Genomic DNA, 13,662 nt, shown 5'->3' with positions numbered 1-13,662 from the left:
AATTGATGACGAGCTTACAAGTGGTCCTGCCGCTTGAACGCCTTTCCGCACATCGTGCACACGTACTTCCTCTCGTCGCTGTGGGTCAGCTTGTGTTTCGTCAAGGCAGACGCGTTGTTGAAGACCTTACCGCACACCTTTAACAGAAAACAGTAAACACGTGAGGATGTGAACTGGACGCCCGGATCACGTCCAAATCCACTTGCTGATCATGGTGTTAATCCCGGTAAGAGGAGAGAAAATATCAGAGAGAGAGAGAGAGAGAGAGAGAGCGGATGCAGGGGATGCCATTTCAGTCGAATGTATGATGATGCGCTGTCGGAGAGAATCGTTCTATTACTACATCGGCGGAGAAGATCAGAGGAAGAGGGAGAGGAAGAGGGAGAGAGAGAGAAGGTGGAGAGGATCTGAATTCGCAGAATGTGGAAACTCTCGAATCCAAGTGGGAATGGGAGTTCGCAGGAGACTAGCGAACAGCAGAGAGTAGAATCGTGTGACTTGACTAGCTAATTCAATAGACCTCCCGACCTCCCGTGGCAAACCCAACTCAACTCCACCCAACTCCACCCATCCCAACCCATCCCAGCCCAACCAGTGTCGAATCCTTTCGCCTACCTCGCCCGGCATGCAGTCCGCCGTTTCAGAGAGCGTAGCGCCGTCGTTTCTGCTCCACCTACTTCACAACGCGCTCAACTATGTCTGCATCAGGTGGCATAGGTATTATGTAATTGCACAATCCTGTCTTCCGCCATCTCGTCTACTACCGTCTCCAGATCGAGATTCTGGAAATTTTCCTCTCCCTCTCTCTGTGTTTAGCCACAGAGTAATTTCATTGGAATGCACTGTGGCTGCATCGTCTAATATTGTTATAGACATAAATCTATATATATCCATTTATCCCTCTCCCTCTCCATCCAAACACGGCATAAAATCTCTAAGGAATCTGATCTCATTTGTAGGCCAGCTTAATTCCAAGCCTCGCCTCCGCGGTGCAGAAATGCGATATGGGGTGCGACGGTAGAGTTGCGTCGTCGTCTCCGTCAGCGGCATTTCAATTTACGGTGAACGCGCGTCGGGCGCTTTACCAAACCGCCACCCTGCAGAACTCCAAAGATCCGCGTGCCACCCCCACCCTCCCCCAAGAACTAAGCAAACATCATTACTTCGCAAGGCGCCGCGAAGCCCTCCCTTGCCAGGCCCCCTCCGAAAGCGCATTCATCTTCTTGAATTAAATACATATAGGTAATCCGTTAGCAGTTACATCAATTTTTCACACAGCTATAAGGTAACAACGTTTCGCGAGTTGTATTTGGTTTGAATTAACAGAAAAATAAAAAATATTTAAAAAAAATCGGAATCTTGATAAACCTAGAGAATTGCGGAGAATCGAGAGGGTGATGGATCTAGGATCTAGGCCGGGCGGTATGGTATCGGTACAACATTGACGGTGCTTGTCAACAACGCGGAGCATCGTTGCTGCAGACCATCGTTATTCAATTACCCAACAAGGTCAGAGGCGGGCTTCTTCTTCACATTGGGCTATTGGGGTAGGGGGATGAGGTATCCGGGTTGGGAACAAGCGTGGGAGAGGCGGAGATGACTGCAGGGCAAAGCACAGAACTGGTGGATGGTAAAGGGTAGATTTAACCACTGTCTCGCTTACGAATTCAGAGCGATCACTGCAGAGCGGTGCCTCTCTGACGGACAGTTTTGATCGATCGCGATCGATTCCACCCCCGTCCGAACACAACAACGGGGAGTTCTAGCGAAATCTGAATATTCAACGCGAGTGTTTCCGCACTTTGTTTTGTAGATAATAGGTGTGTTTCTGGTGCTGATATCGATGATGATTAATCCGAGGATGTCGGACGACAGGAATAGTTTTATTCTACAATATTCTGCAGGTGATAGTACCTGGCACTGCTGGGGTCCTTGTCTGTTCGGCGAGGAGGCCTTCGGCCGCTGCTTCTTCACTCCTAGTTTACCCGGCTCTCCCGTTCCCGACCTCGACTCCTCGCCACTGCCTGAAATGAAGAGAACCATATGGTAGAAAAACGAAACGTTCAAGGATGTGCACAGGCTAACTACCTCGTGTTTTTGCACTCCGAGTTTACGGTGGGGTGTAAAAAGTCAGTTAAAAAGTACGGGAACACCTCGATTTGACAAACGGTCTCGCTAGGAGTTTCTTGCCGGTAGTGGAGGAGATTTCGACGAAGCTTCCCATCCCGCAGGAGAGGCTCCCTGGCTTATACAAGATTGATCGCTAACGATGAGACGGATCTACCGCCGGACCTACCTTCCAGCTACGACTCTCAAAGCTCCGACGGAACAGAGGCTCGATTACCGCGCAAAGCTCCAAATGGTTCTCCCATTTCTGGAGGGTGAGTAGATATGATGATGAAACGCAGCTTATTGGCCAAAAGTGAAAAAGACATGCGACGAGAAGAGTGACGATAATTTGGAGAAGGTAAGGGGGCACGGCGTGAGGTGAAGTTTGGACCAAGTGGCTTGTCGACGGTGACACGGAGCGGAGAGCGGGAAACTTAATCTCGGGCACGTCGGGCACGTCGGGCACGTCGAGCACCTGAGCAGACAGAAAGAGAGAGAGAGAGAAAGAGAGGGAGAGGGAGAGAGGAATGCCGCGTCTTGGCTCCGGCAGAAGCCATGGCATTAAAACAAAGCGTCCCTTCCCGCCGCTCCGCTCCGTTGCAAAGCTGCTCCCTGTTACGGGGATAATTAATTAGCCAGTCTGGTTGAGAAGACGGAGTGAGACGGATCCAGCCACCGTTCGACCTCCCTGCTGCCGTCGCGAATTCGACCAACGAAGACGGATGCAGTTTACTATTCTGGGTTAATCGATAACACCATGGACGAGCACCAAACGAAACTTGGTTTCCCATCGTTTTTTTTTTGGAAAACTATTGACCATCTTTGCCCCTTGACGGAAAATGTTCTCTATAACTAAGGTTAAATGAAAAACTGAACACAAAAGAATAAAACTTGAGACTTTGGTACTTAGTAGAATGAACTGTTGGTACAAAGAGATAATCCGTATTGTTTTCCGAAGCAAGATAAAGTTGTTAGTATACAGTCAGTAAGTAAGGCTGTATAGTCATGGACTAGCTTGCGCTATATCGAATCTTTGTAATTCTCTCACTTCTTGAAACTTTTCCCAATCAGTAGCAGATAAGACAGCCTACCGTCTTCAGCGTCTTGAATGAAAGAAAAAACAAAAAACAAAAAGAAAAACAAACGTACAGACAAAAGTAAAAGAGAGAAGAGTGTTAACTTTTCACCGCCAGCCTTTTTCTCCCAAGATTCCTATCTTCAACTGCGCACAACGCGCGTTTTATCGCCTCGTTGAAATCGGACCAAAGAACAATCTGAGCTAACTAAACGCGAGGTGTAGAAAAAAAAGAATTGAGGTACATGCATCGTACTCACAGTATAAAACGGCTTCATTACGAAAGATGGCGCTTTTTTTGCTCTCATTTAGTTATTAATTAATTGAAGAAAGTCCAAAACTCTGTACTGTATACCTGTAACGTGTGTTATTCGATTGCTTATATTATTTTTATTTTTTCTTTTACGACGTTTCCCTCCACTGACCGACGGACGCGTGTTCCCGTCAGAATTCACATACGATCACACAAACGTCCGGAGTCAGTCAATACAGCAGAGCTGTTCTGAACAAGGGAAAGAAAAACATCATTTCCATAATAGCTCTCAACGCTAGGCCGCCAATCGGCGGAATTCTGGCTTCTCGTACGTTTTTCCCCTACTTTCGCAGAAGCGTGTGAGAGAAGACACGTGTTTGCACACGTATACATATGAGGGGAATAATAGGTTGGGTGGAGAAAATAGTCGGAAAATATCAAGATGGCTTCGTTTTCTATCTAGTTCATCTTACTATCTTCCACCCTCGTTCGTACAGGTAGGCTATTTATTTGCCAACGTGTGTACGTTTATGTGCCCATAGGCTATAGGTATGTACCGAGGTGAGTAAGATCGATTTTTACCTTTGCAATGAAGAATTTACACCGTGTAGATAATATTTTCATCAGCCTTATACGTTATGTATGTACATATAATATTATCGAACGCATGTTTCAAAGCCGCGAACCCAGAGCGAAGTTTCTTTCATACCGAGTAATCGAAATAATATTATCGTACCTATTACCAGCAAATGTTTAAGAAAATATCCAAATCCTCATTACGTTTGTCTCTTTTCGAAATGAATTAAGGAGAGAATAAACGAAAATAAGACTTGGCCGAAAGAAGGTAAAACTATCAGCGACCGGTAGTGCATAAATGGCTGTACCTTACGCCCTAGGATCCTAGATCGGCTCGAAGTATTGCCCTAGATTTATCGCGAGCGCGATATAAAAATGATGATATAGAGTGGATATTCGGTGGGAAGACGAGGCTGCCGAAGGGGAATAGACGGTCGTGAGGGGAAGGGGAGGGAGGACCGAGTCCCAATTTATAATATTTATCGCCTGAAGCCGATAATGGAATTTGGCCGGTAGCACGTATGGCCGCCGCAGCCCTAAATCCCGAATGGCAGAGCGGAACGAGGAGGCGGGATGGCTGCTGCACACACCCTGCTAGACGTAGGTAGGTAGGTAGGTATTAGTGATATTCCTCGTAAATACGACGCGCAGGTAGGTGGGTATAAATATTCCCGCCCCTCCTACATCCACCACGACCACCACCTACATGTCTTTTATTATAGCTTCTCCGATTGTCTAAAAGCTGAACGAGAAATATTATTAAGGTTCCCATGTATGCATGCGTATACATATTGTGTGTGTGTGTGTGTGTGTATATATATACATTATTATTATTATTATATACGTACTATATGATTTTCCATCAAAGACTCACGCATCTATGCGAAATTCTTGGCAGGCAATTAATTTCTCTCTTTATTTTTTGCCTCATTTTTTATCCTCATAATATCGAATGTTCGCGTATAAAAATCGAAGAGAGAATATTTGATTTTTTTCTTATTGCTGTTGTATTTACCTTCTGTTTTTTTTTTTTCTTCCAACACGTTGAGCCTTACTCAATTTTAAAGGTTGCACGTTTTTCAATTATTCCGTGGCTAAAACGAAGCGAAGGAACAGAATATATATATATAGTATATATATGTATATATATGTATAAGCAAAGAGTTATGACATGCATAAACCCTCTACGTATACACACGAAGTGAGCGGTTTGATTCGAAAAACGTCAGGACACACATCTCGAGTGTATAAATTTGCGACTGCAGGGTGGCGTAACGTAGCGTAAATCACGATCGGGGGCCAGTTTTTAGGGCGTCGGGATCGATCCTAGCTGCCTCTACCCCGGGAATTTCAATCGTACGGAGAATATAGTGAGCGGTTTCGATGTGAAGTGAAATAGAAGAAAAAAAAAACCATACCAATTATTGAAAGACTATTACATAATATCTGTTATACATGTAAAAAAATTCGTGCTGCTTGCAAATGTAGAAGCAGAATAGATTGATATCGACGCGCGACGTAAGGACGGCGACGAAATGCTTAAAAAGAGGGGCGGCGGGGGGTGAGTATAGGCGAACGCTAAATTTCCCGATAACCCAAGTTATTAACTTGTAAAGGCGCAGCGGCGCAAGTTTAAGTTAAGTCGAGGGAGAACCTACGGGAGTTGAAACATCCCTCCTATTATCGCGAATTTACATGCCCGTAGAGTGGGAGGGAGTGAGAGGATAGATCAGCTCCGCTATCTCGCTCAGCTTCGGCAATAAAAGCCCCCCGGTATAAGCCATAATGGTTTAATTAAGAACTTGTATCCCGTGTTATACTCGACAGTGTATGCAGTGTAAACGATCACAGAGCCCCGAGTTTCTCTGGCGATATTTAAAAAATATCAAAGCAACGTCAGGAAGACCGTTCCTCTGAATTCCTTGAAAAATTTCATTCGACAGTAATTCCGGTTTATTCAAGAATCGTTACAAGTGACTGTTAGTAAGATCGAATTAACGAAGAGTTTGCGGTTTGAGTTTATTTCATAGCTGCAGACATTACCTCGTTGGTTTCAAGTTTCTGAGAAGATTTTTTTTGTGGTTCTTCGCCGGTCATTTAATTGCGCGGAATCTCGGATTCGCACACAGAGAGGAAAACATAGAAAGGTAGAAGGAGAGGGACGTGATACCACGCTAATTGAAACGACTAGACTAGCAGAAGCTCGGTAAAGCTGGAAGGGCAGAGGGAGTGATTTGTTTGAGTTGTGTGACGGTCTGGCGGCGTTTAACGAGCGTACCAAAGTCAGGGGGTTTACATTTTGTAGTGATTGCAAGACGTACGTCGCGTCGCGATGCTCTGGCCCCCGGTGTATAAGGTGGCCCAACTCCGCCTCGCCACCCTGTTTGCAGAGTTCCTGGTAACTGGCTGTTTACACTTCATCCTCCTCAACGCAGGGAGCAGAAAGCACGGCAGAACCAGCACCAGAACCAGAACCAGAGAAGTACGAATGCTCCGCGGCATCCACATTGAGAACGAACACGCGATCCAACACCCAATTCTAAGAACAGTCTCACTCGTGACTTCGTCCGAACCCCGATCATCGCGCGTGTCGATTACGCATCCCTTGGCCCCATCCCCGAATGTCCTGCACTATTTATCACCCACAGAGTGCATATATAATCACCGCGATCCTCTTCCACCTCCGGTTACAACAACCGCATAACCATGTCCTATACATAACACTCTCGGACCTTTGTTTGACCAAAGAGAATAGCCGAGCCCGCTCGATAGTCGATGGCCCTTTGTCAAAAGATTATCCTACGGTTATGCCAACAGAGTATAATACAGAGACAGGGGGAGCCTGGAGGGAAGATATACTTGCGATGTGAGGACGGTCGTCTCGTGACCGACGTATCCTGCAGCATCGTATTCCTTCGGTGTGATCCCCAGCCATTTTCACATTAGTTAAAAGGAACCAATGTTCTCGCATAATGGCGAATTTATACGGATTACGGATGATAACTGATTGAAACTAGGTTCAGAATTTGCTTCCAGTGTACAATAGGTATCGGGTACGTAGGCGGGACTGGTGAGCTTACCAAAGACATGCTTAGAAGGCGGAGGAGGGATGGCAAGGCAGAGCACGCCGAGCACGAAGCGCGCCAACTTCCCACTATAGTTACTAATTAATCATTTCAGAGTCGAGGATTCAAGTGGTTTTCAAGTTTCGAGTGCCGGATTAACAAGTTTCCCAACGGGACCAAAGCGAGCGAGCGGCAGGAGGGAAGGGGGGGGGGGGGGGTTGGCACCGGTGTACAGAGATATCGCCGTGCCGAAGACAAAGTGGGCTTTAACGCGAGGAGATTATCAAAAGCGAACGAGGGAAATCCCGCGGCCCAAACCGCCGCCTTCGACGGATAGAGAACGACGGAAGGACGGACGGTCCGACCCCGAATGGAGGGAAAAGGAGGGAGAAAAGCTCTTCGAAACCTGCGGGAACTCATGTGTCCTGCCGACTAGTGATGTAACGGATGTTAAATTTTAAGTATTCGCTAATGCGAGTATACATTTTTAAACCTGGCGACATTTGTCTATGGCCAAAAGAGATTGACAATTGATTGACTGACAGGTACACCATGCAAGTTGCGCTCACGAACACATTAACACCGAATCAAACCAATTGTTTGTTTGATTATTTAACGACAAATCGATCATAGAAAGAAATTAATTTTTAGGTTAAAGTCTGATTCAAACGTAAAGACGTTATCAAAACGTAAAGGTATTATCAAACCAATTTCTTTTTCTCTTACTTCATATTATTCTCACAATTTTCATATAGCAAAATATCAAGTATTTGTGACACTTAAATTCGCAAAATATTCGCAATATTTTTGCGAATGCGAATGTCAATGTCAAGAAATATGCGAATCACTAGTGCCGGCTAGCGTTCGAGGAACAGGGACTTGGCAGTCACGCCACCTTGTGGTCAGCATAACTGCGAGTGAGACAACAACGGCATCCATCCATCCATCCATCCCCCATCTCGTTCCGTTCCGTTTTCTTCTCACAAGACGGTTAAAAGAGTAGGTATGCACCGCCTACGGTTATTACAAGGGTCAGGGTGGATGTATTTGCATAGCTCATGGTTACGAGGGGTGGTGGGGTGAGGGTTTACATATTTGAGTTAGGCGACACCGCGAATTCTGCAAGAGATTACGAGAAGGGGAAAATGACGGGGTGATTTATCGCGACCCGCGTCCTGCTACGAGCGTGCATACCGAGCCTCTGACACTCCGGAAGATTGTCAAGCCGACTGGATGAAATTTCACTCCTAAATGGACGAGGGGCCAAACCGCAAAGGTCCTTCGGGCTTCGTCGAGGACATCCACAGCGATTTTCGAACCTGTATCGTCTCCGGATTTTAGGTCAGTTGTTTTCGGACACATGCGAGGATTCAATTCTGTAGTTTCTCGGTCAAAAGCCGAAACGCAGTTTCCCCCAATCACATCTACGTAGGTGGTCCTTGAATACATGGACCTTGACTTCGAGACTAGGATACCTAAAAAATGGATTCCGTGATTACAATGAGAAGTTTCAACAGTGGCTGAAACCGCCCTGAGGAAAATAATAGTCCTTATTCAGAGCGGACAAAGGACGGGGTTTCAAGTGAGGCGATAAGAGCTTTCGGTCGGGTTGACGGGTGTCACGATAAACTGTTGTACAAGAGGCGGGTTAGGCACTCTCTATTCTCTGCTCGCTCGAAACGCGAGGTGAAAAATAGTGGCGACAAAACCGGTTCCACGTTTATTTTCTGCGCATTGTAGAATTTTTCGTTAAGAAGTGCAACATTTTGTTTTTGCACCCTTGCTTAGAGCTTGAAAATAAGGAGCGATTCCGATCGAAGAACATTTGCTTATAGAGTTACATTTATTTGGAAAAATTTTAAATTCGGAATGACCAATTTTTATATAATCCAATTCAAAGCGATATCCTTCCGCGAGGATTCGTTCCTATGTACAAGTTTTTCAGATGGAACTAAGACAAAAAAATTTTTAAAAAGAAATAAATTTTCTTTCCGAATGAAACACCCTCGTACAGAATATAGCACTCGCTTCACCTGCCTCTCCCGATCATAATTCCGTGCTTCAGGATATTCAAGAAGAATTAAGCTTAACGAAGGTAAAACAGAAGTTGAAACAGAGCAATCAAGTACGAGAAGTAAAAGTAGCTTATTGTTAGGAAGACGACGCACTTGCAGAATTCTTAGCATTGAATTGTTGGCTTCTCCGTGGAACAGATACCTACTCGAACAACTTGTTCCTGAAAGCATAATTAGCTTTCATGCAGCGTATCCAGAATTCATGGCATTAGATGCAAGCCGTCGCGTTGCGAAGGAAGCTCACTACTCGTTTCTCAAGTTTGGACAAGGAAACAGATTGTCGGATAAAGTATAAGTGAAATAACGAAATGAAAAGAAAAAAAAACTAAAGAAAAAGGAAAAGCAAAAAGATAACAGTAGGGCTGGAGTCCTCTGTTTATAGGTATGCGCGATAACCGAGAGGGAATCGCGATGGCCTCCATATCTCTTCGCATGGTTCGCGGAAGGCTTTTTCAAATATGATTTCGTTTAAAATTCCGCTCGCGTCTTGGCCGATTGATTTTTGCCTACGGGCGCTTGATTTTTTTCCGGCTTATACCTTTCTTTCTACTTCTCTTTCCCATTCTTGCTGCAACGCGAGTTCAATAATGACGTAGCAAATAATTTCATTTCTCACATGTTCAAACGAACATACCGAAAAAATATGTTGAAAACAAGTAAATGATATTGTTTAGCTTATATGAATATCCACGAAATAAAAGTTCAGTATTTATATCGAAAGACGCAGACGTAGTGATCGCCCCGGATAATTCCTGCGAATGACAAATCGACACCGTGCATTCAAGCTTTCTCACACCGGGTACCTACTCCGTATATGGAAGGCGCACGGCGGGAACGAAAAAAGATGATAATTTTTTTCCCTTTTTCCCCCCCATTTCGTTTCGGCGCGTCTGTGCTTTTTCTTCTCCACCTGCCACCCGCCACCCCGACCCCTTCTCCATCGTGCTTATTCTTCGTTTTTTCTTCTTCATCTTCATCTTCATCTTCACCTTCATCTTCTTTTTCTTCTTCTGTAAAGTAATCCAGCAGAGGGTGTAATATATCACCGGTCTCTGAATCGTGGTGTACGTACGTACACATTGCAGGCAGGGTCGCCTCACGTCGCGGCGTCGCGGTTCACCCACCGTATCATTTTAGAGAGAATTTCACGCATGGGTAAAGCATTAATTTGTCGTAGCGAGAAAGAGAGCTGCCGTTGCGGCTGGCTAACGCCGATGATATTCGCGAGTAAATTCGTACGAGAATTAACTTGGGCAACGCCATTCTTCAAACTCCCCACTAATGTGGTGCAATCTTTATAATACTCACTCTGCACATTTATATATATATATGTATAATGTTGGCAAATAAAAACGACAGATAGATCCAGAGTATACCTAGTAACATAATTGAACTACAATTCCTTGTTTATTCATTTTTCCCTTTTATCCGTTTTGTCCTCGTCTTGTTCTCGTTCTAAACGGGCGCAGCAGCAGAATGAAAGGCAACATCCTTGAGTTTCAATAAGAGGTGAAGCTGTAGGAACGACGCGGGGAGATCTGCTGCGAGTAGTTATAGGTATAGAGAATGAGATGGACCAGGCGAAACGGCGGCCGGCGACGAAGCCTTCTTCGAACTGCGAACCCCATGGGAGCTCGGGGGATGGAGAGGATTACAGGTGGAGGAGGTTAGTGTGTGGGTTGTAGGGTAGGTACACTGCGATGTGAGGTCAGGTGCGTGTGGTGTGCTCGCGGCAGTGTATGTCCCATTCCTTGTCAGTGTGAGGGGTTGAGGGGTTGAGGGGTTGAGGGGTTGAGGGGTGTGCAGGGAAGAGGGATGAAATCGTATTACTAGTGCATTGTGGGAGCTGAATAGCCCGCATTAGAGCCAACGAGGTTGTACCATCGCCCTCCCTCGCCCCCTGACCTCCTGCAACTCCCGTCACCAGAGCGCCTCTCGACTCTCGACTCTCTCGCCTCCGCCTCTTCAACCCTCACCGAACGAGCATTCCGCACAACTACTGCTTACGTACAATGAAAACGAAGCTTTATGGATTTCGCGTGAAATTAGGGAAGTTAATAACCTTAACCCTGCATGGAATGAATGGTGCGGTGAAAATACTTGACTCTAAATACCAAACCTTCCGTTTCGCTAACGATACCCCGCCGGCATGCCTGGGACGACGGCATGAGTTCTACAGAGAACAAAGAATATACATATACCTAATATATCTCGGACGAGCTACCGGCATTACCTGTACAGGGGTGTAAATACCTGACCCTTATTATTGCCAACTATTTCAAGCACAGTTTAGGTACGCCGAAATTGCGAGAGAGAGGAGTATACATAATATTTTATAAATAATGTCTCATACATTCCTGACCGGTTAAAATTTAAAAACATCTAAAAAGCGAGACACCCTCGTCGTTGTAAATTAAACTCGTGTAATAGGCCGCGGTAAGCGATACAAACTATGCTTCGTGTTGGGCACCCATACCTTCCGAGTAACATAGATGCATATGACTTTGCCTAGCGAGTATGAGTGCGATGTAATCCATAACATCATATATATATATATATATGAAGAGACAAATAAATACGACACCGGGAGTGAAACCAAGGGATAATCACGATTTGCGCCGAGAATCATAGAAGCTCGAAGGAGATCGGTAGCAGTGTGTGCAATGAAGTGAAAAGTAGCACAAAGTGGCGGAGTGGTAACGCGAAAGTGAGGAGCAGCCGGCGTATTACGTGTGGGTGCTGCAGGGGTGTAAGAGTCTCGGGCCATCGGAGGCTCAGAGGTTGAGGAGGTTGTGGAGGTTGAGGTGGAGCATCGGGCTCTTCTCTCTCTCTCACTTCTCTCTTCTTGCGTGGCGCGGCGCTGGTACTACAACGAGATCCTTTCCATCTCTCTCCCGAGTGTGTAAATGTAACGGTGTTGGTGGTGGGCACCCCGCCTAGGAAGAAGAAGAGCTTGGTAAGCGCAGAGGGCGAACGATACCTCATAGCGTTGCCGGTAATTGCTTCGACTCAAGAATGCAATATCCCTTTTCCAAGAGTACCCTCCACCCCTCTCTCTTTTCCTATCCCGCTCTCCCTTAACGCTCTATTTTTTCTCCTCCCCCGCTCCGGCCGCACTGTTACTTCATTTCTTTTACCTGGTGGACGAGGTTCAACCGGGCAGTAGTTCCGATATTCCATCCCCGTTCTTTGTACACGCGCGTCGCATCTCCGGATCTTTTGTTCTCAAAGGAAAACTGTGCAGTCTATAGTATCGAGAGTATATTGCATCCACCATCTCCGTTTCCTTCCTTCTTCTCCTTCTCGTCGTCAAACATCTTCTCAAGCATTGCGAACGAGACTGCTCGTCGAAATTAAACCCCGACGTACGGGCGAATCGCTGCAGTATACTACGTGCAACGCAAACCTCCAGCATCGATGTCAAGAAGAGAAAAAGCACAACTTTCGAATCTCTCCTTCCAAAGACGACGACAAAGGTTCTACTGCTCGAGCAATGGTACGTATAAAGTAGGTACCGAGGGTAGATGCAAGGAGCGCACTATATCATATGGCCATTCAACTCGAAAAGTGTCCACCGAAAAGCATTGAATAACATTTCAGGAAGTGACCAGATAATGGCGTTCTAGAAGTAGCAATCAGGGTTCAATCCGATTGATGCTTTGCGGAACTTTTGCTGCACCGACGCCATTTTAATTTCTCTCTACTTTACGGAAACTTTCCATACGCGGAGATAGTCCTCCGCATGATCGTCTGACCGTCACTTCGGATGGGTCGCGGCCTTGCGTCGCTCGTTGAGTGATTGTGCGAGGGGAATGGCGAGAAGTGGGTGCCCGACGACGTCAGAGACAGCAGCAGGGGTGCGATGAAGAACTTGGAGTAAAGTTTTCGCCCGACTTCTGCGAGAGAGATCGTTTCGGGTTTCCGGTGGTCCGTCAAGAGTTTACCAGACCGAATTTCGCTCGGGACGGCAGGGGGAGTGGAATATTACCACAATGAAAAATACCTCTGGCACGGTTGTGCGAATAAATTTTCTCGGGCGAGCCAACCGGCGTCATGGGGTACATATCGTATAAAAGATAAAAAAAAAAAAAAAAAAAATAGTAGGAAAGGTGAAAGAAGTTTGCGCAGCGTATGTCTGTGACACCACACACACAACATACGCGCGATAATTTGCGAATCTTGGTAAGTTACCAGAGGGTAAAGCGGGGGCGGATCGAGGGGCGTGTAGAGGACGAGTTGTGTGTTGTCCTGCATATGTATAATCTACCTACGCCAATTCCCCAGGTATTTGTGGTCGCCGGTTGTTGTTGTGCAGCGCAGAGTTCGTTAGCGTTAATGAAACGCGAGTTGTTGGTTGGCATACCTATTCCTAGTTTTTTTCGTTTCGTCATTTCATTATCTCTTAGCGAGAATATGCTTCTGGCGCAATTTTCTCTCATGAACATTGGGCGAAGAATTTCATTTAAAATAATTCACCACCAATGCGACGTCACGCACGGTTCAGCTTCG

The 13,662-nt window shown here is 45.9% G+C and overlaps 1 protein-coding gene across 7 annotated transcripts in view; it reads right to left on the bottom strand.

Moving 5' to 3' along the window:
• Positions 1-13,662, bottom strand: part of LOC124408381 — a 164,644-nt gene that overhangs the window by 33,395 nt on the left and 117,587 nt on the right. For all 7 annotated transcript variants that reach the window (XM_046885284.1, XM_046885286.1, XM_046885289.1 and 4 more), the window contains 2 exons: positions 1,915-2,024; positions 19-137 (listed from right to left, as the gene is read on the bottom strand). In XM_046885284.1, coding sequence (XP_046741240.1) covers positions 19-137; positions 1,915-2,024 — 229 coding nt within the window. The remainder of the gene's footprint in view (positions 1-18; positions 138-1,914; positions 2,025-13,662) is intronic.

The sequence above is a fragment of the Diprion similis genome, chromosome 7, assembly GCF_021155765.1.
Source record: "Diprion similis isolate iyDipSimi1 chromosome 7, iyDipSimi1.1, whole genome shotgun sequence".
In the NCBI taxonomy this organism is placed as follows: Eukaryota; Metazoa; Arthropoda; class Insecta; order Hymenoptera; family Diprionidae; genus Diprion; species Diprion similis.
Note: the sequence above shows the minus strand (reverse complement) of the source record. Positions and strands in the feature narration are given on the sequence as shown.